This window comes from Peromyscus californicus, unplaced genomic scaffold (assembly GCF_007827085.1).
Source record: "Peromyscus californicus insignis strain IS unplaced genomic scaffold, ASM782708v3 Scaffold_1__1_contigs__length_55948999, whole genome shotgun sequence".
Taxonomy (NCBI): domain Eukaryota; kingdom Metazoa; phylum Chordata; class Mammalia; order Rodentia; family Cricetidae; genus Peromyscus; species Peromyscus californicus.
Genome location: NW_026294492.1, coordinates 51,561,465 through 51,587,023, shown reverse-complemented (window position 1 = coordinate 51,587,023; position 25,559 = coordinate 51,561,465). Strand labels below are relative to the sequence as shown.

The 25,559-nt window shown below is 39.2% G+C and overlaps 1 protein-coding gene across 5 annotated transcripts in view; it reads right to left on the bottom strand.

The window, feature by feature from the left end:
• Window positions 1-537: 537 nt before the first annotated feature.
• The window catches only part of LOC128115847 (zinc finger protein OZF-like), a 59,172-nt gene continuing 34,150 nt past the window's right edge, over window positions 538-25,559 (bottom strand). For 3 of the 5 annotated variants that reach the window (XM_052746946.1, XM_052746948.1, XM_052746947.1), the window contains 3 exons: window positions 13,243-13,369; window positions 12,976-13,036; window positions 538-12,227 (listed from right to left, as the gene is read on the bottom strand). In XM_052746946.1, the coding sequence (XP_052602906.1) occupies window positions 10,601-12,227; window positions 12,976-13,036; window positions 13,243-13,369 (1,815 nt within the window). In that variant the 3' untranslated portion in view covers window positions 538-10,600. Of the gene's footprint in view, window positions 12,228-12,975; window positions 13,037-13,242; window positions 13,370-19,151; window positions 19,602-19,720; window positions 19,825-21,045; window positions 21,114-21,722; window positions 21,784-25,559 lie in introns of all 5 variants that reach the window. The other 2 variants (XM_052746950.1, XM_052746949.1) reach the window with 1 other exon arrangement.

The window sequence follows — 25,559 nt, the reverse complement described above, 5'->3', positions numbered from 1 at the left end:
GCCTGAGGACACCTAAGTTCAGTAGCCTCCTGATATGTAGTGTGATGCCCTTTTTGGCCTCTAGGGGAATGGAGTACGGGCGGACCCAGTCAAGGCCGATAAAAATTCCTGTAGCCATTTGTCCAGCTACAAGTCATGCTCAGTGGCTACCTGATGTAGCCTGTACTCTTCAGTCAAACTACTGGTCACCAGTACATGAATGGGCTTCCCCTTTTCATTAAGCAATTTAGCTCCTTCATGAGAGAAATATATCTGAGCTTTCATTTTGGTCAGTAAATCATGGCCTAACAAGGTGTATAGGCATTCTGGAATTACCAGGAATAAATGGTTTATCCGGCCCATTCCCAAGTACACTGTTCTTTGGGTAGTCCATGAATAAGTTATGACTCTGGTGGCACTCTGAACCCAAGTCTTTTTGTCTGTCATGTGTAGCTGGAATTTTCTCCAGTTCTGCACAGGCCCAAAGTCAGGACAAATCTCTCTCACCTGCCAGTCCTGCAGGTGCTTCGACCCAAGTAAACACACAGAGACTTATAATACTTTATAATAAACTGTATGGCCGTGGCAGGTTTTTTGTTATCTAGTTCTTATATCTTAAATTAACCCATTTCTATTAATCTCTAAGTTGCCACGTGGCTTGTGGCTTACTGGTACTTCTACATCTGGCTTCCTCTGTGTCTGGTTGGCTACTCCTGACAGCCTTCTACTTCCCAGAATTTTTTTCTCTCCTTATATCTCTTACACTATACTTCCTGCCTGGCTACTGGCCAATCAGCATTTTATTTATCAATCAATCAGAGTAACACATTCAGAGCATACAGACATCCCACAGCACTTCCCCTTTTCTTTTTTTCAAAAAGGCTTTAACTTTAACATAGTAAATTACACATGACAAAACAATTATCAAGCAAGAATTACAGTTATAATATATAGTCTATTTGTATTTGGCAAAATTAAAGAAGATATCCTAACTATCTTATATTTGTGAGTCTAAGGTTTTATATCTAATTTATCTTTTATCATAACTAAGGAAATTATAACTATCTAGTCTTCAACTACATCAAAGATCTCAGAAGGATATACTATTACCTGCAAAATGGGAGAAGGATACAAGCAACTTTTGGGAGTCTTGAAAGAGTAGACAGAGACAGTTGGCAGCCTGGACAGTCATCCAAAGTTCTTCTGTAAAGTTGGGGCATCTGTCTTCAGCCCACAGGCCTAGAATCTCTCAGTCACTTCTCTCTGTGCCCTGTAGAATTTCTGGAAGTTTCCTCTGTGAAGCAGGAACCTGAAGGACCATATTGTCAAGCAAAGTTCAGTGGTCACCTTCCTATGAGTCCTGCATGTCCAGTCAATCAAGAAGTCCAGGGAAAAAGTTTCTTGCCCAAATGGCTATTTTTGTCAAGAAGATAAACTCTATATAGAGTGTCTTCGATGCCCATCCTCCTCTCTGAAGTAAATTAGTGCAGCCAGGAGCAGACATGTCTCACTGTCCAGAAAGTCTAAATTTTTAAAACATTTTAAATGCCATATTCTGTAGGTCTTTGAAGTGTTTGAAGATTACCTACCTAATTGAATTATATCTATGTATACCTAAAAAACTTAACATGACTGTAAGTTTGACTATCGTAGAAGACTAGTTATTAATCTGTATTTTTTAGTTATCCATTACAATCTAAATGAGTTACATAACCATAATATCTCAAACAAGAGTAGAAATATATATACAGTATAACAAAATTAAGTTTAAACTTGTATCAATAAAAATCCATAGCAATGTAAAACATTTCTAAACAAGTTGCTATTCTCTAAATGTAGGTTCGTTAATATACCCTTTCATCCTTCCATGTCTATACTATCCCCTTTTCTTCTTTAGAAAGAGATTGCATTTATAATCACCCTGCTTTAAATAAAAATATTGTTTTTTCTCTGTCGCACACTAGAGGGTCTTCTGATCAACTTTTTTTTTTTTTATTTATTTATTTTTTTTTAGCAAATATGCTTGGGTTTAGAGAAGGAGTGAGCCAATTCCATCTCCAAAGCCAGCTTGGTATATTTGGGAATTTGGGTGTAGCTTTTCATACTACTTCCTGCTGGATGAGGGTGCTGTATTCTTATGAGGACATGAAGAAAATTTTAGGATTTTATTTTAGGTAGTCCGTGAGGCTGTATTGTCTGAGCCAGTTGCCTTGAAACTGTTCTGGATGTTGGATCATCTGGGCCATGGTGTCATCGGAGACCTTTCAGGGGGTCTTGGCTGGTCAAACCTGATGTATCTTAATCTGGAACAAATCCATAGCCTCTTGCTTTCTGTGGAAACAAAAGCAGAGCCTCCTTTCCAAAGCAACATATCCTTACATCCAAATTTTGAAGTCAAGGTATCTTTAAAATATACATATTGGTTTAACTCAGCAGCCTTTACAATCAAATGTCTCTCTGTAGTTAAAAATCCCAAAGACAACACAATCCAGATTCTCTGTGTGATATCCATCTTTACGTGGCTTAGTTTTTATATTACTTTTACTTTCTCTTTAAAGACTTTATTTTTTCAAACTATCTATTTCTATATATAACTGCATATATTAGTTTTTTCTCTTCCAAGTCTATGTACATTTTTACACACATTGTAAACCATTTAGAGGTTTATCCCATCTGAATTTGTCTTATTGTGAATCTACTGCTTTAAACTGCAGCATTTCCGCCCACCTTAGCTTCCCAACATCACAAAACTATGTTTACAGCCAGCTCTGGGAACCATACTCCCACCAACTCTGGGAAGCAGTGGGTCTATGCTTCCATCAAAGCAGCATGTAGCCCAGAAATTTTTTTTCAGAGTTAAAGCCCAAGAGATCAGAGCACTAGCAAAGAGCCAAGACAACCTTTAGCTTACCACTCGCTGTCATCCTTCCCGAGAGACTTTCTTCCTGTGTCTTGTTTTATTGCTTTCCTGTTCTGCCTTCTCATTGGCTCTAAGCCCAGCCACATGACTTCCTTGTCACTGCCTGTCTATACAGACCTCCTGGTCTCTATGGTTGGTACTGGGATTAAAGACTCAGGGGTCACCACGCTTGGCTGTGTCCTTGACCAGACAGAGACTCTGCCTGCCATGTGATCGGATTAAGGGCATGGGCTACCACCACCTCACTTCTATTCCTGGCTCGCTAATGACCTCTGATCTCCAGGCAAACTTTATTTATTAACGTACAAATAAAATCACATTTCAGCACAATTAAAATATCACAAGGAAGAAGGTCTCTCTCTTAGGGGAAGGACGGCAGTGAGTGGTAAGCTAAAGGTAGTCTTGGCTCTTGGCTAGTGCTCTGATCTCTTGGGGTTTAACTCCATATTTGGCTGTTTCTTATTTAATAAGACCGTTTAGAATTTTGTCCACAGTCATGGGTCCTTAGCCCTCAGTAGCACTGAGTTCTGAACTCCCGTGTCCACCATGAAGTCAATTGGTCTCCCCTCCACTCTTAAGTGTTACCCTAGGCTCAGGGAAGGGGGCCGAACCCTGTCTCACCTAATCACTATCCATATTCTGCTGGCTAAGGACTTTAGTTACCCTAGTTGACTTTTGGCAGCATTCTTTGGCCCAGTGCCCTACCTATTTACAGTACGCTCATTGATTCTTTCCCACCTGGGGCCTTTCTTTCTTCCCTCTCAGTTTTTTGTTTTTGTTTTTTTTTATTCTCCTCTCCAGCACAAGGCACTGCAGTCTCCTTTGGCACTCTTCTGGTTCTGCAGTAGCAGCCAGCAGCACAGCAGTGAGGTGCCAATTCTTGCACCACTCCCGTTTGATTTCCTTCTTCTCCTCACTATCTCTTCAACTATACACTTTCTCAGCCACCTCTACTCAATCCCTAATGCTTTTTTCTCTGGGGCGTTTCAGCCGCCGTAGCTTTCTCTTGATATCTGGAGCTGACTGGTTAATGAAGGCCAGGATCATTGCAGGGGCATTTTCCTGGTGTGGTATTGTATTCCCCCAAATATTGTGCATGCTAATAAACTTATCTAGGGTCAGAGACAGAGCAGCCACAATATTAAACATAGAAGTTAGGCAGTGGTAGCACACGCCTTTAATCCTAGCATTCCAGAGGCAAAAATCCATGTGTTCAAGGATACAGCTAAGCATGGTGACTCATGCCTTTAATCCCAGAAAGCAAGCCTTTAATCCCAGGGAGTGGTGGTAGAAAGCAGAAAGATATATAAGGCATGAGGACCAGAAACTAGAGGCATTTAGCTGGTTAGGCATTTGGCTGCTTAAGCTTTCAGGCTTCTAGCAGCAGTTCAGCTGAGAGCCATTGGGATGAGGACACAGAAGCTTCCAATCTGAGGAAACAAGGCCAGCTGAGGATCTGGCAAGGTGAGATAACTGTGGCTTGTTCTGTCTCTCTGACCATCCAGCATTTCACCCCAATAACTTGCCTCAGGTTTGATTTTTATTAATAAGACTCTCTAAGATTCATGCTACATCCTGGGACTCAGAATCATAAGGCGTATAACTTCTTAAGGCCTTCTGAAGGTGCTCCAGGAACGATGCTGGGCTTTCATCTGCTCCGTCTAACATCGTAGACCCTACTCAAATTTGAAGGTCGCTTTGTGGCTGCCTTGAGACCTGCCAACAGAGTCTGGCAATAGACCACACCAGGCGAATCAAGGGGAAAGCCACATCTATGAGAGCTTGGTTAGCTGAAGGCTCTCCAGTAGCACTTGTAACCAGCTTCCGGGCCTTGGTCTGTATGCGGTCTCTCTCCTCCGTCATGAAGTGGAGCTGAAAAAACGGCCTATAGTCGTCCCATGTGGGGAGGTAGGTGAAGAGAGTTGTTTCAAAGAAGGTAATCAGTTCCTTAGAATTTTCTGAGAAGATTGCATTTGGGGCTCTCCAATTGTAAAGATCACTCATGGCAAAAGGTCAGTAGTGGTGTGATTTGATTCCCATCCTAGTGGGGAGGTTCTGCTGCCCTAAGGTGAAGGACTGTTGTGCCAGGATCAGGGGTATCTCTCCTACAACTATGCATCCCATGACCCGGTCCCTCTCTTACCCCAGGGGAGGGAGCATTCAGGGACAGAGGAGGAGGACCCAGCGGGATTGACAGGGGGGCTGGTATTGGGATGGCTGCACCAGGATTGGGGGCATAACAGGAGGCGGGGCAGAGGAAAGTTCTCTTCCTCTGTGTTGTCTCCTTCAAGGACCTCCGGCTTAGGAGCTGAAGGGGCCTTGGAGGCTACGTCTTTCTCAGCAGCAGTCATGACCTTAACCTGTAGGGGCAAGAATGGTTTAATTCAGGAAGGGGGGTCCTCTAGCAGGTCCCTCCAGGCCACTATGTAGGGAGCTTGGTTGGAGTGCCCCACTGGTGGTCTGAAGACAATCTCCTCCACTGCCCCAATAAGGGCCAGGTGGAAGGTTCCCTTGGGAGGCCAGCAAATACTGAGTGCCAGCCAGTCTGATCTGCAAGAGGTGACAAGTTTAGACTTTTTAATCAAAACCAAAAGATTATGAGCATGTGTGTTAACATCTCAGTAATAAGTTAAGAATAAGTCCAGAGAAGTGTCTGTCCTATATCGTTTGTCACAGTCAGAAACACAAATACATAGAAACACATACCACAGGAGACCAAGGACACAAGAGAAAAGCTTGCCTCAATGAGGCTGAAAGCAGAGGGTCAAACAGAATGATGGCTTGCTGCCACGTGGGAGCGACATACTTGTGTGTCCAAATGCCATACAGATCAAACAGATGTGGGGCTCTCTATCCCCACTGTAGGAGTCTGAAACATCTAGCTCCTTGTGATCACAATTCTCTGGCACGTCTGACCTTAACCATTCCCAACCACAATCACTGACTTAGGTATGCACAAAACTAAACACAGACAGACAAGACAGACAGGCAGACCCTCCAGTCCAGAGTCAGGGGAGGGGAGGGTTCCCAGACAATGAACCAAATGTTATGCCCATGTCTCACATCCCCTAGAGACCACCAAGGACCTGGTTTCTGATGCAAGCACACATGGGTCTTTTTATTTTCAGGTTCAAACACAGACCATCACTCTATGCTCTGACTCAGCAGATGGAGGCAAATGTGGCAGCAGCCAGGGGCTCAGGAGTAGGAGGGTTTTTAAAGGAAAAAACCACAAGCTGGGAATTACATGCCTTGGTATTTTGAGATTGGGTAAAAGGAATATCGGACAAGGTGATTTTTTGAAACTATTGGTCTAGACATTCAATGAAAAACTACATTTGAAACTATTGGGTTAGACTTTTGGTGTGGAACCACAATCTGTTGACAGGATTATCTGGATATCTGTAAGGGCCATAATCTGCAGACAGGATATCTGCGGGCCTATCTTGATCTTATTAAACTTTACTGATGAATTTCTTAATTGGATGCTCCTAGGATTTCTGTTCAAGTAGTCATGGCACATTCCTGAGAATCTTCCTGGAACTGAGTACAGCCTCCAGTCACCAGGTGGTCTAAGATGGTGGTCCTTCCCTAAGATGGAGTCTGTAAAGTCAAGTCTAGGCCTTAATATTGCCTCCACATTCGCTGAACTATTTTGATGTTAAAACATTTATAATACATGGGCCTACTTGATTCAGGAATTCTTTTCATAACTCACTGTTGTTCCTGTTTCATTAGCGTTTAAAAACATTTAAAGTTAGTAAAGCATTAATTATGCAGTCTATTCCTGATGGTCCTCATATTCCCCTTCTGTTTAGCATCTATTTTATAGTGTGATTAGATCTTTCAACAATTGCTTGTCCTATATGGTATCCCAGTAACATGGTTTATGTTGTAACACGCAAAAAAAAAAAAAAAAAAAAAAAAAAAGTTTTATATTACTGGAAAAATAAGCTGGGGCATTATCAGTCTTAATTTGTGCTGTATGTTTATTACAACCATTGTTTCTAATAAACATGTGTAATTATAGAATCTGCCTTTTCAGAACTTAAGGGAGATGTCCATTGGAACCCAGAATAAGTGTCAATGATATTATGAACATATTTTAATTTTCAAAAATCTACTAAATGGAATACATCCATTTGCCAAATTTCATTCCTTTGTGTACCTTTAGGATGAGATGTGCAGGTAAAGGAACTTGATTATAAAAAGAACAAGCAGGACAGTTTATGAATTCCTTAGCCTGTGACTTTCACTTATAATTCTTCCCAATACTCTTTCCAGGAATATACCCCGATTTTAAACATCACTTTAAAAGCTACTTCAGAAATTGTAGGAATATTAATTTGAGCTTCCCATTGTTGTAACAAATCTCTCCCCCATAAATTCATGGCTATATCAGCCACATAAAGCTTTAACATTTCTACTTGTCCTTCAGGTCCTACACATTTAATCCACTCTACACTCTTTTTTTACTTGAGATAAGGTTGCAATGCCTACAAATTGAGTGGAGATTTCTTGTAAAGGCCAGTTGGGATCCCAGGATTCTTGTGAAATTACAGACACATCAGAATCCAATAATCCTTCAATTTCAATCCCATTTAATTTTGCTTTTAATTTAGACCTTTTATCATTGATGACTGTTTGCCAACACACCTTTTTTTCCTGTACTTCCAAAGCCTCCAGTTCTATATATAGTTGCCACTTTGCCTTTAAGATATGGAAGCAATAATAATTGACCAATTCTATCACCAGTCTTTATCTGCATAGTCTTTTTTTTTTACATAAGCTATCTATAATAGCATTAAAGACAATCTCTATAGAATTTTAAGAGTACTTTTATAAAATCTTAAAAAGAGGATCCTTTTTTAATAGATCCCAAGTAACACATTAATGCAACTTGCCAATAATTAACAGTGTGGATCAAACAATTTACCTGTATTTTGTTTAGTGGATAAATAATTTTAAAAGCTCTTTATCAGTAAGAGATTATTTTCTATGAGTTTTTATCCTAGCAACCACATTATTTAATAAGCTAACAACTCAATCTGTTTCAGGTTTTAATATTTTAAAGAATTTAACCAAGAATTTCTAGAAAGAAACTTAAAGAGCAGAACCAAACTCTCAGTAATGATAAACAGACAAGTGCATATCCAATATATAGTTTAAAATTACGAATCCTGTTCCTTTAGTTTATCTACCATGAAAATCAAACATTCATCCAAACACTTATTAGACAATCAAAAGAAGAGAACATCCTCTATACACTGAATGATTAATATCTCTGGGAAATCAAACACCATCAACTTAGCATTCCATGTCCTGACCACAACTGTTCTCACCAGAAGTTGGGCCCGTTTAAACTTCCTCTTTCTCCCATGAAGGGACTACTAATAGTGAGTTATTCCCACCATTAGGGAAAAACAGAAAACATTTCCCATGAAAGGATCTTTAATAGAGAATTATTCCTGGTCTGAGAGAAAAATAAAAAAACATATAAACCAAAGTTAAGCAAACAGACAACACAATTCTAAGCTCTGGGTTTGCTGTGCTTGTTCAGGCTGCAGCAGTGAAGCCTCATCTGTTGATTTTTTGTAATTCAGATGCTGCCACTCTGTGCTGGCAGGCAGATCTGTGAAAGAGCTGACAGGCAGAAAGAGCTCAGAGTTTTAGCTATCCTCAATTTCTTATATTGGAAAGAGCTATTTCTTCCTCTCTACTGGGAAGAGGCTTTTTACTTTATTTTTCTTTTATGGGGCCTTTTAATCTTTAAGCCTGGTTTCAATATTTTTCATCTTGATTAACCATTTCACCCTTTTCTATTGCGAACTTTCCTTTTATTTCCTTTCCTTCCCTCTTCTCTACTGGGAAGGATTTTCTTTTTTTCTTTCCCTTTTCTGTATTGATAAAGGTCTTTTTCTCTGATTTACTTCCTGTCTTAGGAATCATTCTATTTCTAGCTTTAAAAATTGTATAGTTACCACTTTTTCTTTTGACAAGCACTTTAGCAACTATACATTTTGTTGCTCCTGAGATGGGGAGTTTAAATTCTCCATGACCCTGCAGATTGTCGAGTCCCCTTACCCTGAGGGCGCTTCCTGTTAAGATGGCCAGCTCCTCTGTCCTTCTTCAGCAGATCATTTGTCCTTCTTCAAGCCACACAACAGGGGTCAATGTCATGTTGGGCACCAATTGTCAAGGTGAGGGTGTGTGGGTGCACCCGGGATTGGACCACTGAATGAAAACTCAGAGGCACTTAAGAATTAATCTAGCCTTTCACAGCTGCAGGGGGATCCAGCCTTTCAGGATTGGAGCACTTTCCCTTTACCCAGGGCATTTTTATTTTTCTCAATACTTACACTTTAGCCAGTTGATTTCCATATGTTCAAAACAACCTGAAAGAAGCTCACAGCAATACAATGCCAAGTGGAAATTCCTCGATTCATCAGTTTTCCGGCTTTCCTGAACCAAGTTTTTCCATAGGCTTGTACCCTCGGGAGACTCTCAGACAAGATTCACGTAGATGGCAAAAAGAGAAACAAAAGGTAACCAAGAAACAAAAGATGGATTAGGGGTATGTGCCAACTGTCTGGAGTAAGGTCAGGTATAGTCCAGCGGGAATGATGCCACAAAACTGTTCTAAAAAAAAAAAAAAAAAAAACCTCACAAAACAATGATTAACAAAAAAATATCAGGGCTCAATGGAAATCATGGCATGCCTCCGCAGGTAAAGGTGCTTGCAGCCAATACTCATGGACCTGGTTTGGTCCTTAGGATCCAAATGGTAGAAAGGAAGGACTGGGTACCATAGGCTGTTATCTGATTTCAAACTACACTATGCATGTGCACTCACAAAGAATAAGCTGAATCTAAAAAGAAATATAAAGGGCCAAGAGATGGTATAGCAGTTTAGTACCTGGCGTGGACTGCACGGTAACCATTGCTGTTTGGCCAAGTACGAGCATATTGACATTGCAGATCTTTTAATTCACCAGCACCTTTACCTTTATTTAATAATTTATTCAATAATTTAATTTATTTAATAATTCCCATTATATATTATGAAGTCTCCTTATGCATTTTTCTGTGGGAAATATTTTTTGTGGGCTTCAGTAGAGGATAGGAATGTATACATAGGCAGTCTCTTCAAAAAAAAATTATTGAAAAATCCCCATCACCATGGAATCACATAGCATGATAAATATGCCTACTCTCACACAAGAATGCCCATTTTGTTCCCCTGATTACCAAGAACAGAGAACTTAAAGATGCACTAACTGGATATACCTGGTCCCAGGGATAAGAGCACACTACAAAAGGAAACAATGGGCTCACATCCAGAAAGGCCTTTAGATACTTGGTGGAACTATCACTTTTTGTCTCAGGAAAAATGCTGTGATGAGGTTGATGCCTGCTTTTATCCTGGAATCATTAAGTCTGCTTACAATCTTGCTTGAGTCTAAACTAATATTCAGTTATAGCATAGAATAGGTGTAGTACTTTTTCAATAAAGCAGCAGCTATGCTGACTCATGCTCAGATCATGGCAGTCTCCTTTTGGTGACAACCAATTTCCTCTTTGGGACCTGAACCCCTATGGATTGGACTCCAGCAAGTACCTCTTGTAGAAAACACAGTTCAGTTTCTAGCACTCACATGGCAGCTCACATCTTATTACCATATTGATTACATCCATATGGTACTATCTAGTATGAATTCTTTTGTGATTAAGAAGATAACCCTTTGTTGCAAACGCTTTACCACACTGATTACATTCATAGGGTTTCTGTCCACTATGAATTCTTTCATGGCTGAGAAGATATTTCTTCAGTGCAAAGGCTTTACCACATTGATTGCATTCATAAGGTTTCTCTCCAGTATGATTTCTTTCATGACCAAGAAGATTCTTCTTCTCTGCAAAGGTTTTACCACATTCACTGCATTCATAGGGTTTCTTATCAGTATGAATTATTTCATGACTGTGAAGAGTACTTTTCTGGACAAAGGCTTTACCACACTGATTACATTCATAGGGTTTCTCTCCAGTATGAATTCTTTCATGAATTTGGAGACTATTCTTCTGTACAAAAGTTTTACCACATTGCTTACATTCATAGGGTCTCTCTCCATTATGACTTCTTGCATGACTGTGAAGACTACTCTTCGATACATAGGCTTTATCACATAGATTACATTCATAGGGTCTCTCTCCAGTATGAATTCTTTCATGAATGAGAAGATTACTCTTCTGTGCAAAGGCTTTACCACAGTGATTACATTCATAGGGTTTCTCTCCAGCATGAATTCTTTCATGGTTGAGAAGATTACTCTTCCTTGAAAAGGCTTTATCACATTGACTACATTTATAGGGTTTCTCTCCAGTATGAATTCTTTCATGACTGAGAAGCATATACTTCTCTGCAAAGGTTTTACCACATTGATTACATTTATAGGGTTTCTCTCCAGTATGACTTTTTTCATGACAGAGAAGATTCTTCTTCCGTGCAAAGGCTTTACCACAGTGATTACATTCATAGGGTTTCTCTCCAGTATGACTTCTTAGATGAGTGAGAAGATGACTGTTATATGCAAAGGCTTTGCCACATTGATTACATTCATAAGATTTCTCTCCAGTATGACTTCTATTATATATTTGAAGATTAGTGGGACATTCAAAGGATTTATCACATTGAGAGTATTCATACTTTTTCTCTTTAGCTTGAATTCTATGTACTTGATGAAGACTGTGACATTCAAAGGCTTTATAACTTTGATTAGATTCATAGAGTTTTCCTTCTAAATGAGTTCTTCGGTGTACTTTTAAAGAGGAGTCAGATCTAAAGACTTTATCATGTTGATTACATTCATAGAGAGCCTCTTCGTTATTGGTTCTTTGGTGTGTTTGACGATGCCTGTCAAGCCTAAAGCCTTTAGTAGATGACTCACATTTATTATTTTCTCTTCCCACATGAGTTTTTTCACATCTTTGAAGAGAACTTGAAGAACTGAGAATGTGACCACACTGATTGCATTCATAACATTTTCTTATACTGTGAGCCACACTACATGTGCACAGTGAACCAGTACAGAGAGATGTATTTCCATATTCCTGGTACTTATAAGGTTTTTCTTCAATGTGAGTTTGTTGATGAATTCCCCCTGAAGTTGAAAAACCAATTAATTGTAAACTTGTATCACAGTCATCATGTCTTCTCATAGAGGGGACTACTACACATCTTCCAACTTTTCTGCGAAAGACAGAAGTACAATGCTTCTTTGCATGTCCCTTATGCTCACACGCCTTGTATCCAGAATGACAGATGACATATCTTGTAAAGGAAAATAAAGTTAAAAAAAAAAAAGATTTTCACGTTACAGTCACATAGTCTCACGTTTTGTATGCCATAAAGATGTGGAATAGGGATTAATGTTTCCACACCACAGCAACTTCCTGGTCTCTCATAAAGTGCTCCTCTAACTAAACTATGCTAAGTCACTCACTACAAGCATATGAGTAACACTAGCTTTAATATGGAAGCTTTGCGGGGCTGGAGAGATGGCTCAGAGGTTAAGAGCACTGGCTGCTCTTCCAGAGGTCCTGAGTTCAATTCCCAGCAACCACATGGTGGCTCACAACCATCTGTAATGAGATCTGGTGCCTCTTCTGGCCTACAGGCAAACATGCTGTATACATAATAAATAAATAAATCTTAAAAAAAAATATGGAAGCTTTGCATATAAGAGATCTTGGACATAAACTAATCCCCTCATCAATGTGTATACCTTATATAACTGAATGGTATGGCAGTAAATGGATGGACAGTTCTACAACACGCCTCTCACATGGCTATAATTGAAACTGTGACATCTATTACGGCATTGTTTTCTCGTTTTCTACTTAAAGGAAAGCTGAGTAAACAGTGGTCAGCTACCTGACATTGGAGTGCATGGTGTTGTGACAATTTTATAATCATCACAAAGCTATGCTTATTTACACAGTGGCTTTTCATTAAATGTTCAGGGTACATTAACATTTCTTCAAATATACATATGTATCAGCTTGCATGTGAAAATTACCTTCCATTTCTTCTAGAGCTCTGACAATGTTCTTCAATATTATGGTCTTTCCATTTGAATCCTAAAACACAGTATGAGAAAATGTATGTGATATATTACTGGAAATTAGGCACACTTGAAATTACTATCTTGCATGAATCTTAGTACCATGCTTGATTTATTCACCACATTCTTCCCCTTTCACGTTCAAAATCACAGAAGAGCACCAATCTCCAAGAAAAGCTTGTCCCCTTAAGTTAAAAATTGACAGAAAGCTCACATTCTTACCTATAGAAATGAGGTTCCAATAGGTTTCCAGCATCACATTTTTGTAGAGACTCTTCTGGGAAGGATCCAGCAAAGCCCACTCTTCAGGAGTGAAGTTCACATGCACATCCTCATAGGTCACCACATCCTAAAATGTCCCATAAATGTTTGTAATTGAAATGAGACTGACTGAATTACAAATGTACACTTCATTGAGAAAATATTTAAACAATTCTGTGTGTTCAAAACATTCTATGACATGGGTCAATAAATATCAAATACAGTCACCAACTCATTTTAAAAGGACACATCAAAAGAGAATGACCCTTCCATTCCAGTACCCACAGAAAAGAATATGGCACAGCAAGAGAAATGCCTAGGAATATATACAAAGAGACATGCAATGTGAGTAACACTATTTAGTATACATCAGCAGAATTTTATCAAAATTATTAACTTCAAGAAAGGATAGAAAATATAGGTGTGGTGGTGCACACCTCCAATCTCAAACCTCAGGAGGCAAAGTAGATGAAACTCTATGATTTCCAAGCCTGGTTTATGTAGAAATTGCCAGGACAGCCAAAAGTACATAGTAAGACCCGGTCTCAAACAAAAATTCCTCCAAAGAGTTAAACATTCACTTCAGTTTTATACTTGTCTATCATAACCTAGAGTGACCCCTATTGAACTGTAAGACTAATAATTCCCAGGAAGGAAAGCATTTTTAAGAAGTTACTAACTGACAGATCAATGAATTCTCAAGAACATTAGTAAAGTAAATATTGATCCTAAAACAGGAAAACAAACAATCAAAGGGATGGAGTATGTGAAGATGGGTCAACAGATAAGATCACCTGTTGCTTCTGAAGAGGTCCTAGCTCAGTTCCCAACACTCAATGGATATTAGCAACTATTCCTAACTCCAGGTCAAAATAGAATACTCCCTTCTGCCTTCAGCAAATAACAGAAAGACAAGTGGTACATATCTATTTGTCTGTCTGTCTGTCTATCTAGGCAAAAATTTCAGCCATTGAAAACAATTTAAAAACATAAAAACACACACAAAGGTAGGGACAATATTACACACCTGCAATTCAGTGATTCAGGAGACTATTAATGACTATTAATTTCTTGAATGTATACATTCTTGCTCTGAAAAATGACAAACCTGCCAAAGTTTAAAAGTCATGATGTGGGTTGTTAAGCACAAGGGCAAATGCTACATGTACAAAAACCAGATTCCATCCACCAAAAATATAAACATAAAAATATCAGGCAAGAAATATGGATTAGGGAGGAAAAGTAATTGCTTCTACTTTACCTTATATTATTTAGGAATGGAATCTCTACTGTTGGTGATGGCGTGCCTACATGAGAAGGAAGGGGGCTGCTCACTTTCAATAAAACCAAGAAATGTGGTGAGACTATATTCCTCCAGAAAGGCTCCTCCTCATAAGAGTTTTGTAAGTCACCAATGAAAACCCACACCAAAGACAAATGCTCAAACTCTGTATACTACTTGGAAGATTTTTCATTCAACCCTCAACATTTTGACACAGGCCATGACAGGCTCAAAGTCAAACCATGATGCAAAATGCATTTAGTCTGATTTCAAAGATCCCCATATTATGTAATAGTCCCAACACTATTTGAATGACAACAGATTCTTCTGACACAGAAGACAATCTTTGACTATGACCTCAAGTAATATCAAAACAGGAATCATATCAACCCAAAACACAATGGCATAGAACATACATTTCCCTTTCAAAGAATTAAGGAAAGATTAGACCAGGTCAAGTGTAAAACTATACAGGACAAACACCAACACTTGCAGCTGTGTCAGGCACCCAGGGCTTCAGTTTCAAAAGGTTTATACGGTTCTTTCTCTCTGCAACTTCTCATACATCTCTCTCTTTGGCTACTTCCACTTCCTACATGCAGCTATTCATGGCATGTGTCTCAGAGCCTGGGTAGCTCAACATATTGTTACCTCAAAATGAAACTAAGGCTTTATCTCATATCTTCATGAAAGGAAGTCTCACAGTCTCTTCACTGGGCCCCATGAATGCTAGACCCAACATTAAGGCTGCAGGTTATTATATTTAAAACAGGGTATCCTGTAACCCCAGGTGACCTTTACTGCCATTTGTAATCTAGATAGCCATGAACTTAGTATTTCTGCCTTAATTTCCAAATGCTAGGTTTATAGATATAATCCAACACTCTGGGCTTTATGGCTGGAGTTTTTAAAGTGGTGAGAGCAGGGCTTCCTCATTCAGTGACACAAAGGAAATAAGGGACACATGGGAGTTGACCATTCTTGGCAAAGGGAAAATGAGGTGAAATGCCCTGAAGTGATAACATACTTGACAACCTAAAGCACTGAAGCATGGTTAAAGCAATGTCAACAGAGAACTAGGGAAAACAGTGGACTTGAGGACTTGATTTTACAAGGAACTTTACTGTCAGGCCTTCAGTTTTGAGAATAAATAATATGTATAACAACATGACCTACTTTGTTCTTTAGATCTCTGGCACTTTACAGATATCTAACTGGTTAAAGAGCACTGTCAGCTTTTCCAGAGAATTCAGGTTTGATTCCTTGCAACCCCATGGAGACTCAATGACCAGAGTAACTCCAATTCCAGAGGATTCAATGCTGTCTTCTGGCATTCTCAGACTGTACACGTTCATATGGTACATAAATATACATACAGCCAAAACACCCATATGCATACCATAAAATAATTTAAATAAAAATGAAATAAAAGATCTGACTTAAAATATAAATGGTTGGAGAACTAGAGATTTGGGGTATGAGTAGAATCAGATCACTTAGGGTCATTGCATGGCTCAGTGGTTACCAGCACTTGATGCTCCTCCAAAGGGCCTGGGTTTGTTTCCCAGAATGCACATGGTGGCTCAGGACCACCTCTAACTCCAGTTCAAGGTAATCTGACTCTCTTCTGGTCTACATGGCACCAGGAAAACACTCTGTACACAGGCATATACGGAGAAAAAACATTCATATATAGTAAAATTATAATTAAAATCCTATTAAAAAGAAAAAGATTATAGGATCTCAGGATGTAGCTCAGGTGGAAGCATACTTGTCCAGAATGCATGAATCCCTGAGTTTAATTCCTATTTTATGAAGGGGACAAGGATAGTGTGATGCTTAAAAAGAAAATGTGCCCTAAAGGGAGTAGCACTATAAGGATGTTAGAACTGTTGGACTAGTGTGGCATTGTTGATGGAAGTGTTTCACTGTGGAGGAGTGCTTTGAGGTATCATGTATGCTCACGATACCACTTCCTGTTTCCTGCAAGATGTAGGACTCTCAGCTACTTTTCAACACAATGCTGCCTACATGCTGCCATGTCCCACCATGATAATAACAGAATAAACCTCTGACCTGTGAGTGAGCAACCCCAATCAAATGTTCTCTTTATAAGACTTGTCGTGGTCATGGTGTCTCTTCATAGCAATAGAAATCCTAACTAAGACAGATTGGGATGGCTGTCATGCCAGCACTTAAGAGTGGAGGTAGAAAGATAAGAAGTTCAAGGTCATTCGTGGGTAAACAGAGAGCTTTTGGGCAACCTGTGCTATGAGGCCCTGCCTCAAGAAACAAGAACACAAAAATAATCACACAAGAATATCCTAGGAGAAAGAAAAGCAAAGCATTTGGGATACATATCACAAAAGAGTTACGAAAGGCCACAGGTCTGGAATAGGTATTGATTTCCTTCATAGTCAAAAGAACTGCCATCTAGGGCTTGTGAACTGACCTGTCTTCAGGAAACTCCATATGCACGTTAACATAGCCATTTTTCCAGGCTCTGTGAACTTTAAGTTCGACTACAATATAGCTTCACTTTCTGGGTGTTATTACCAGCAGAACATATATACACATATATCTTAGAGTAAGAAGACTTTCAGAATGCCCCAGCAATGGCTGTACCTAACGGAATCAGGAATTTACTGGCCACAAGCAAGAGTCTACAGTCCTTTCTTGTCAAGTTATATCCATGTCATTCCCTATATAAATATGTATGGCTCTAAAAATAAAATATTGAGCATTAGGCTAACAACTAGAGCCTGCAGAACAGAGCTCTCACTAAATTAAGCCTTTAATGAGAGGTCTTTATCACATAGGCATGGACACCTGACACCAGTGATCTCTAACTAGGAGGTAGAAACAAGAGAATTAGAAGTTCATGGCCAGTCTTAGCCCAGTGAGATCCTATCTCAAAAAGGAGTCTCTAAGGGACACACAAAGGTCCCAATTGATTAAAATCAGGTCTAGGAGAAATGGAGAAATAGTGTCTAGTAAAAGCACTTCATTTTCATTCTAGGAATTATCTATTTAATAATACCTATTCATACCTTGAGTTATACAATAACACTATTTGGATCAGATTAGTCTTCAACTTTCTCCAACTTCCTCCAAAACATTAGGATGACAGGTGTGAGCCTTCATGTTCAGCTAAATAAATGTACTGATTAAATCAAAGAATAATAGAGAGATATACGGCAAGTTTGGAAGAAGAGCAAAAATAAAGTGAAAGTGACAGGCTAGTTTTAAAACCTTTTAACTCTTGCCAAGGGGGAAATCTAACCATGTAAGCAGCATCACCACTTGTTCTGCTATTGGCCTAGGAAAACTTTGCCTTTTATTTCTAAATGACTACCTATAGAATCTGCACAGCATATGTCCTGGAGAGATCTTGTCCTATATGAGGAAATTGTTTTGTGTATTTGGAAAAAGGTCTCATTCTGTGCTCTGGTCTGGCCTCAAGCTAGTGGTGCCCTGCCTCAGCTTTTCAAGTGCTGGAAATACAGGTGTAAATCACCATGAATGACTGAAGAAAATTCTATATAAAAGCTGACATAGCAGCATATTATTTGCCTATCACATGTGAAGTATGTGGTTTGAACTCTAGCTCACAGGGGAAAATAACTAATGTGGCCTCATTGCTCATCTAATACTCCCATAAGTATATAAAATGCATCTAAGGCTCTTCTAACAAAAATTAATCAAAAGAGATGAGGAAGGGCACTACATGTTTACCATTGGTAAAATCTGCCATGATGATGTTTTAATTTCTAACATGCATTCTTAAAACACAAGGGCAATTTCATTTGTAAAACAAATACTACTACAGCTTAAATCAAATATTGGCCGGGCGGTGGTGGCGCACGCCTTTAATCCCAGCACTCGGGAGGCAGAGCCAGGCGGATCTCTGTGAGTTCGAGGCCAGCCTGGTCTCCAAAGCGAGTTCCAGGAAAGGCGCAAAGCTACACAGAGAAACCCTGTCTCGAAAAACCAAAAAAAAAAAAAAAAAAAAAAAAAAAAAATCAAATATTGACTCACACACTAATAGTGGGAGATGTCAGTACCTCACTCTCACTCATGCACAGGCCATCCAGAAAAAAGCTAAACAAAGAACCAGCGAAGCTACCAGACATTATAAACCAAATGGATCTAAATGATATTTATAGAATATTTCACCCAAACACAAAAGAATACACCTTTAAATCAGCACTGTAACAGGGACCCATACCTTAACACAACCGACTTCATGATGGAAGTGCCATTCAGGATGTAAAACTCAGCACATAAAAAGCACCACATGCCAAAAATAAAAACAAAGGCCTAATTCATCAAAGTCCATAGTTATAGGAAAGTCTCTAAATGTATGAACCTTGCTTTTTACTTCCTGCAGTTCCATTTCAGTCTAACTGTTCTTGTTAACTGAAGTATGTAAACATAAAACATGGTTTTTGTGCTTAAAAGCTCATCCTGAAAAAGGCACAGGGCTACAACGGGATCCAGAACACCCAGTGTAGTTCGAGGCTAGCTAATAAACACATTGTATTTGCTTAAATCTCTGCCTGAGAAGTCTTCTTTGGTGAATACTCACATTTCTGGAGATGCCAGAGTTGCCAGAGACCAGACTGAAGGGTAGATAACAGGGGTTTTAGAGCCCCTTGGAGGAAAGATGTGTGCAGTAGTCAGGTGACTGCTAGGGGGGTACATAAACTGAGATATTCCAGGTCCACAGGTGTCTTTGTTAGGATTTTATTGCTGTGAGATACCACAACCATGTCAACTCTCATAAAGGAAAACATTTCATTGGAACTGCCTTATAGTTTATAGGTTTAGTCCATTATCATCATGGCAAGAAGCATGCTGGTATACAAGCAGACAGGGTGATGGAGAAGTTGCATAGACTTCTTCTATATCTTGATCCACACGCAGCAGCAGGACACTGAGACACACAGATCTCTAAGCCCACTTCCACAGTGACTCACTTCCTCCGCCAAGGCCACATCTATTCCAGCAAGGCCATACCTCCTAATAGTGCCAGTTCCTATGGGCCAAGAATTCAAATACAGTAGAGTATGAGGGCCTTTCAACATCAAACAACCACATTCTACCCCTTGGCCCCCACAGGCTTGTAGCCATACCATAATGTAGAAATGTACTCACTTCAACTTCAAAAGTCCCTAAAGTCATAACAGTCTCAAACTTGTTTAAAAATCCAAAGTTCAAAGTCTCTTCTGAGATTCATATATTCTCTTAACTGTAATCCCCTGTAAAACCAAAATCAAAAAGTAGATCACATACTTCTAACATACAATGGCACAGCATATATATACTACCATCCCAAAATCGGGAAAGAGGCATACTAAGGAAACAGTGGACCAAGGCACCCCTGAAACATGCCTGGCCTCAGCAGCTTTCCTTAGAAATGGAGGGAGATTCCATAAACCCTTTCTTCTAACTTTGATTCTAAAGCCAGAACAACGTGGCTGAAGCTTGTATTGTACTTGACTACTGCTTACATTAAGTGTTGGGCCCTGTGAGGAAGAGGGAGTGGCCCATGGCCATCTAAGATGAATGCACACAAAGTTGAGGGAAATAGGTTCTCCTGGTGAACATTTCCTCCACTTTGTGCCTGGTCTAAGCAGTTCCAGGGAAAGAGAAAAGTTCTCTTGGGCTGAGTCATAAAGAAAACAAAATTCCACTTCTTTCATAATTTGTCTCTTTTTCAACCAGTGATCTGAAAAACCCGTACTTCTCTTTGCAAAAAGTAAAAATACTGCCCCTGGGCTGGGTTAGGGAATTGCTGCCAGGAAACAAAACCTGGAAAGAACAGATATTCCCTTCTGTTCCTATGGGCCTGTACCCTAACACTGACCAAGGGTACTTTAAGGAATTTCACTAAGTACTTTTTAGAAAGATTAAAGATAGTAGCTAAAAAGATTTTTTTGTCACCCAGTCACACATGGTATTAGAAAAATGTTTTAAAAAATTAAAGGTAAAACTAGGTCCCAGTTGCTGGAGGTAGTTCAAAAGGTGTTTGTTAACAAGAAAAAAAAAACTGATTGGGACAAGAACTTCTGCATAAACTGAAAGCCACCTTCACCTTCTCTGATAATGAGACCTACAAATACACAGCAAAATTTTGGTATCTTACCCTCTGTCAGAAGAATATATGAAAATTATGCCTCCAATCAAAAGATAAATAATACCAAATGACCTTGGGAAAAAAGAGGAAAATTAAGTTCATATTGCCTGGCTTGATGAGACAGGCATCCTGCTGCCTTGCCAGTCACCCTGGAATATGCCTCTCCTGCCTATGAAGAAACCTGGGGCCTCTAATTCTCATGAGTCTGGTTTTTCCAGAGAAACAGGTGTACACTGTCCGGACATGAAAGATGCATTCTTCAGCCTCCCACTGACAGTGGTGAGTCAACCACCTTTGCTTTTAAATGGACAGACCCAGTGGGGGGTTTCAGTAGGCAACTAACCTGGACCAGGTTGCCCCAGGAGTCAAAGACATTAAATGTAGAGTTCCTGCCCTTCCTTCACAGGTTTCCTGAGAAAACAGATTATAAAAGAACCACTGAGTTTATAAATTATAAAATGACCCCGGAAGTTTACAGACTTTTGGCTATAAACTATTGGCTAAGAAAGCCCAACTTTGTGGAAGCCTACCTATCTTGGCTCCCAGCTGAAGGGAGACAAAAGGAGCTGTCTCAGAATAACATTGCTGCCATCCTTCAGATCCCAACTCCAAAAACTAAGAGATGGGTTTAAGAGTTTCTAAGTGCAGCTGGGTATTGCTGTCTCTGGATACTAATGTCTCTGGAAATGGCAATAAAAATATACAACAGCACGAATGGGGCCCTGAGCCCCTAATATGGACTGAGACTGAACAAAAGCCATTTAAGGCTTTAAACACAGCTATGATTTCCACTCCAGCCACAGAATTTCCAGATATCACAAAAAATTTTCACCTGTTTGTCCACAGAACACAAAATGAAAGGGTTTTTAAGCCAAATTTTGGGGCCATGTAAATGTCCTATGATATACCTGTCCAAATGATAGGACTCTGTAGCCACAGGTTGGCCTATCTGTCTAAAAGCAATGGCACTAGTTTAAAGAAAGAAAACAATTTAACTTTGGGTCAAGATCTAATACTCACAGTATACCATGACATGGTTGAGGCTACCCTCTTGTATGATGGCACAGGAGATTGTCCATGACTGTCAAGAGATGAAAGATGAAACCAAGTACATGGGAGCTGTAGCAGTTCCATTAACTGAAAAAATATGGACCCACACCAGGTACCACAGCACACTGAGAGAAACTGATTAATCTGATCAAGGGTCTCAGGTGGAGAAAAGGAAAGTCCTCCACCATACACATGGGCAGTCACTATGCTTTTTTGTCAGGCATGTCCATGCTATGATCTGCAGAGAAAGAGAGCTTCTCACCAATAGGAAAAAGGACATTAAAATACCTTGGCCCTCCTAGAGGGCCATTTGGCTTCCCCTACAAATTGCTGTTCTCCACTGCTGGGCTTCTAACCTGGCAGCCCACCAAACCAGAGGGCCCATGGATATTCTGTCTAAAACCAGTGGGACCTATTGATATTCTGGAACCATAGGGCTTACTGATAATCTGGCTAAACCCAGGGAAGCCAAATGATATTCTGATGGCATACCATGACCCTGAAACTTGGTGGTTAAAAGGAAAAAAAATGGACAGTTTGAAACCACAGGATAATGGAGGACACCCAAGGGAAGATTCATTCTCCCAAAAACAACTGACAGGACTGCTGGTAACTAACCTTCACCAGACTACTCATGTGGTGTTCACAAAACTTTCAGAGTTGAAGCAGACGAAAATCTAGTATATCTAGACTAGTATACCCTAGCAAGGGATGTCTCAGCCAGATGCCAGGTTTGTGCTCAAGTGAGTCCAAAATTGAGAGCCCTTACCCAGAAAAGCATCCAAATAACAGAGCAAGACCCCCAAGAAGTCTGGGGAAAATGACTTCACCAAGATCCGCCCTGCCCAGGGAGGATAACAGTACTTGCTAGTTTTCATAGATACACCTTCCTGGTTAGCAAAAGTGTTTCCTAACCAGACTAAAACAAATCAAGTAGGAATTAAAACAACTCAAGTGGGAACTAAAACAACTCAAGTGGAAAAAGCTCCTCCAGGAACTGGTCATACGATTTGGGTTCCACCTAGCAACGGGGGTCCAACAATGGCTTGGCTTTCATAGCCTAAATTCTCTCAATTAATAGCCACAGCTTTACATATAGATTGAAAACATCATTGTGCATACAGACTCTGAAAGCCAGAAGGTCCTGGATAGATATTTTGCAGACACTAAGAGACCATGGATGCCACCCCAGACTACTATACCCAGCAAAACTTCCAATCACCATAGATGTAGAAAATAAGATATTCTATGACAAAACCAAATTTAAACAATATCTATCCACAAATATAGCCCTATAGAAAGTACTAGAAGGAAAACTCCAACCCAAAGAAGTTAGCTGTACCCACAAAAACACAGGTAATAGATAACCTCACACCAGCAAATCTCAAAGAAAACACACACACACACACACACACACAAAAACACACACACACACACACACCACCACCACCACCACCACCAACAACAACAAAAACAAAAAATAACAAGAATTAACAGCCACTGTCATTAATATTTCTTAATATCAATGGACTCAGTTCACCTATAAAAAGACACAGGCTAACAGAATTGGTATAAAAATAGGATCCATCCTTCTGCTGCATACAAGAAACATACCTCAACTTCAAAGACAAACATTACCTCAGAGTAAAGGATTGGGAAAATTTTCCAATCAAATGGACCTAAGAAACAAGTGGGTGTGGCCATCCTAATATCTAACCTAATAGACTTCAAACTTAAGTTAATCAAAAGATATGGAGAAGAACATTTCATATTAATCACAGGAAAAATCCATCAAGATGAAGTCTCAATTCTGAACATTTATGCCACAAATACAAGGGGATCCACATTTGTTAAAGAAACATTAGTAAAGCTTAAATCGAACATCAAATCCCACACATTAACAGTGGGAGACTTCAACACCCCACTCTCATCAATGGGCAGGTCTGCCAGACAGAAACTTAACAGAGAAATAAGGGAATTAACAGATGTTATGAATCAAATGGACTTAACGGACATCTATAGAACATTTCACACAAACACAAAAGAATATACCTTCTTCCCAGCACCTCATGGAACCTTCTCTAAAACTGATCACATACTCAGTCACAAAGCAAACCTGAATAGATACAAAAAAAATTGGAATAGCCCCTGTATCTTATCAGATCATCATGACCTAAAGTTAGAATTTAACAACAATGCAAATTACAGAAAGCCAACAAAATCATGGAAACTGAACAACACTCAACCGAATCACCATTGGGTCAAGGAAGAAAAAGAAAGAAATTAAAGACTTCCTAGAATTCAATAAAAATGAATGTGCAACAAACCCAAACTTATGGGATAATATGAAAGCAGTGCCAAGAGGAAAGTTCATAGCACTAAGTGCCTACGAAGTTGGAGAAATCTCACACTAGTGACTTAAGAGCACACCTGAAAGCTCTAGAACAAAAAGAAACAAACTCACCCAGGAAAAATAGATGATAGGAAATAAATCAAATTGAGGGCTGAAACCAGTAAAATAGAAATAAAAAGAACAACACAAATAATCAGTGAAACAGAGTTGGTTCTTTGAGAAAATCAACAAGATAGACAAACCCTTATGCAATTAACCAAAAGGTACAGAGAGAATATCCAAATTAACAAAATCAGAAGTGAAAAGGGAAACATAACAACAGACAATGAGGAAATACAGAGAATCATTAGGTCATACTTAAAACACCTGTAGTCCAAAAAATTGGAAAAATCTGAAAGAAATGGACAATTTCCTGGATAGGTACCACATACCAAAATTAAATCAAGACCAGATAAACAATTTAAATAGACCTACAACCCCTAAGGAAATAGAAGCAGTCATCAAAAGTCTCCCAACCAAAAAAAGCCCAGGGCCAAATGGTTTCAGCACAGAATTTTACCAGAATTTCAAAGAAGAGCTAATACCAATACTCCTCAAATTGTTCAACAACATAGAAACAGAAGGAACATAGCCAAACTCTTTTTACAAGGCTACAGTTACCCTGATACCCAAACCACACAAAGATGCAACAAAGAAAGAGAATTACAGACCAATCTCCCTCACAAACATTGGTGCAAAAATACTCAATAAAATACTGGCAAAGCAAATCCAAGAACACATCAAAAAAATTATCCACCATGATCAAGTAAGTTTCATCCCAGAGATGCAGGAATGTTTCAACATATTGAAAATCTGTCAATTATATCTACCATATAAACAAACTGAAAGAAAAAAACGACATGATTATCTCATTAGACGCTAAAAAAGCCTTAAACAAAATTTAACACTCCTTCATGATAAAGGTCTTGGAGAGATCAGAAATACAAGGAACATATCTAACATAATAAAGGCAATATACAGCAAGCCGACAGCCAACATCAAATTAAATGGAGAAAAACTCTAAGTGATTCCACTAAAATTAGGAACAAGACAAGGCTGCCCACTCTCTCCACATCTATTCAACATAGTACTTGAAGTTCTAGCTAGAGCAATAAGACAACAAAAGGAGATCAAGTGGATACATATTGGAAAAGAAGTCAAACTTTTGCTATTTGCAGATGATATGATAGTATATATAAATGACCCCAAAAATTCTACCAGGGTACTCCTACAGCTGATAAATTCCTTCAGTAATGTGGCAGGATATAAGATTAACTCAAAAAAATCAGTAGCCCTCCTATATACAAATGATAAAAGGGCTGAGAAAGAAATCAGAGAAACATCACCCTTTACAATAGTCACAAATAACATAAAATATCATAACTCTAAACAACAGACCTATAAGATAAGAACTT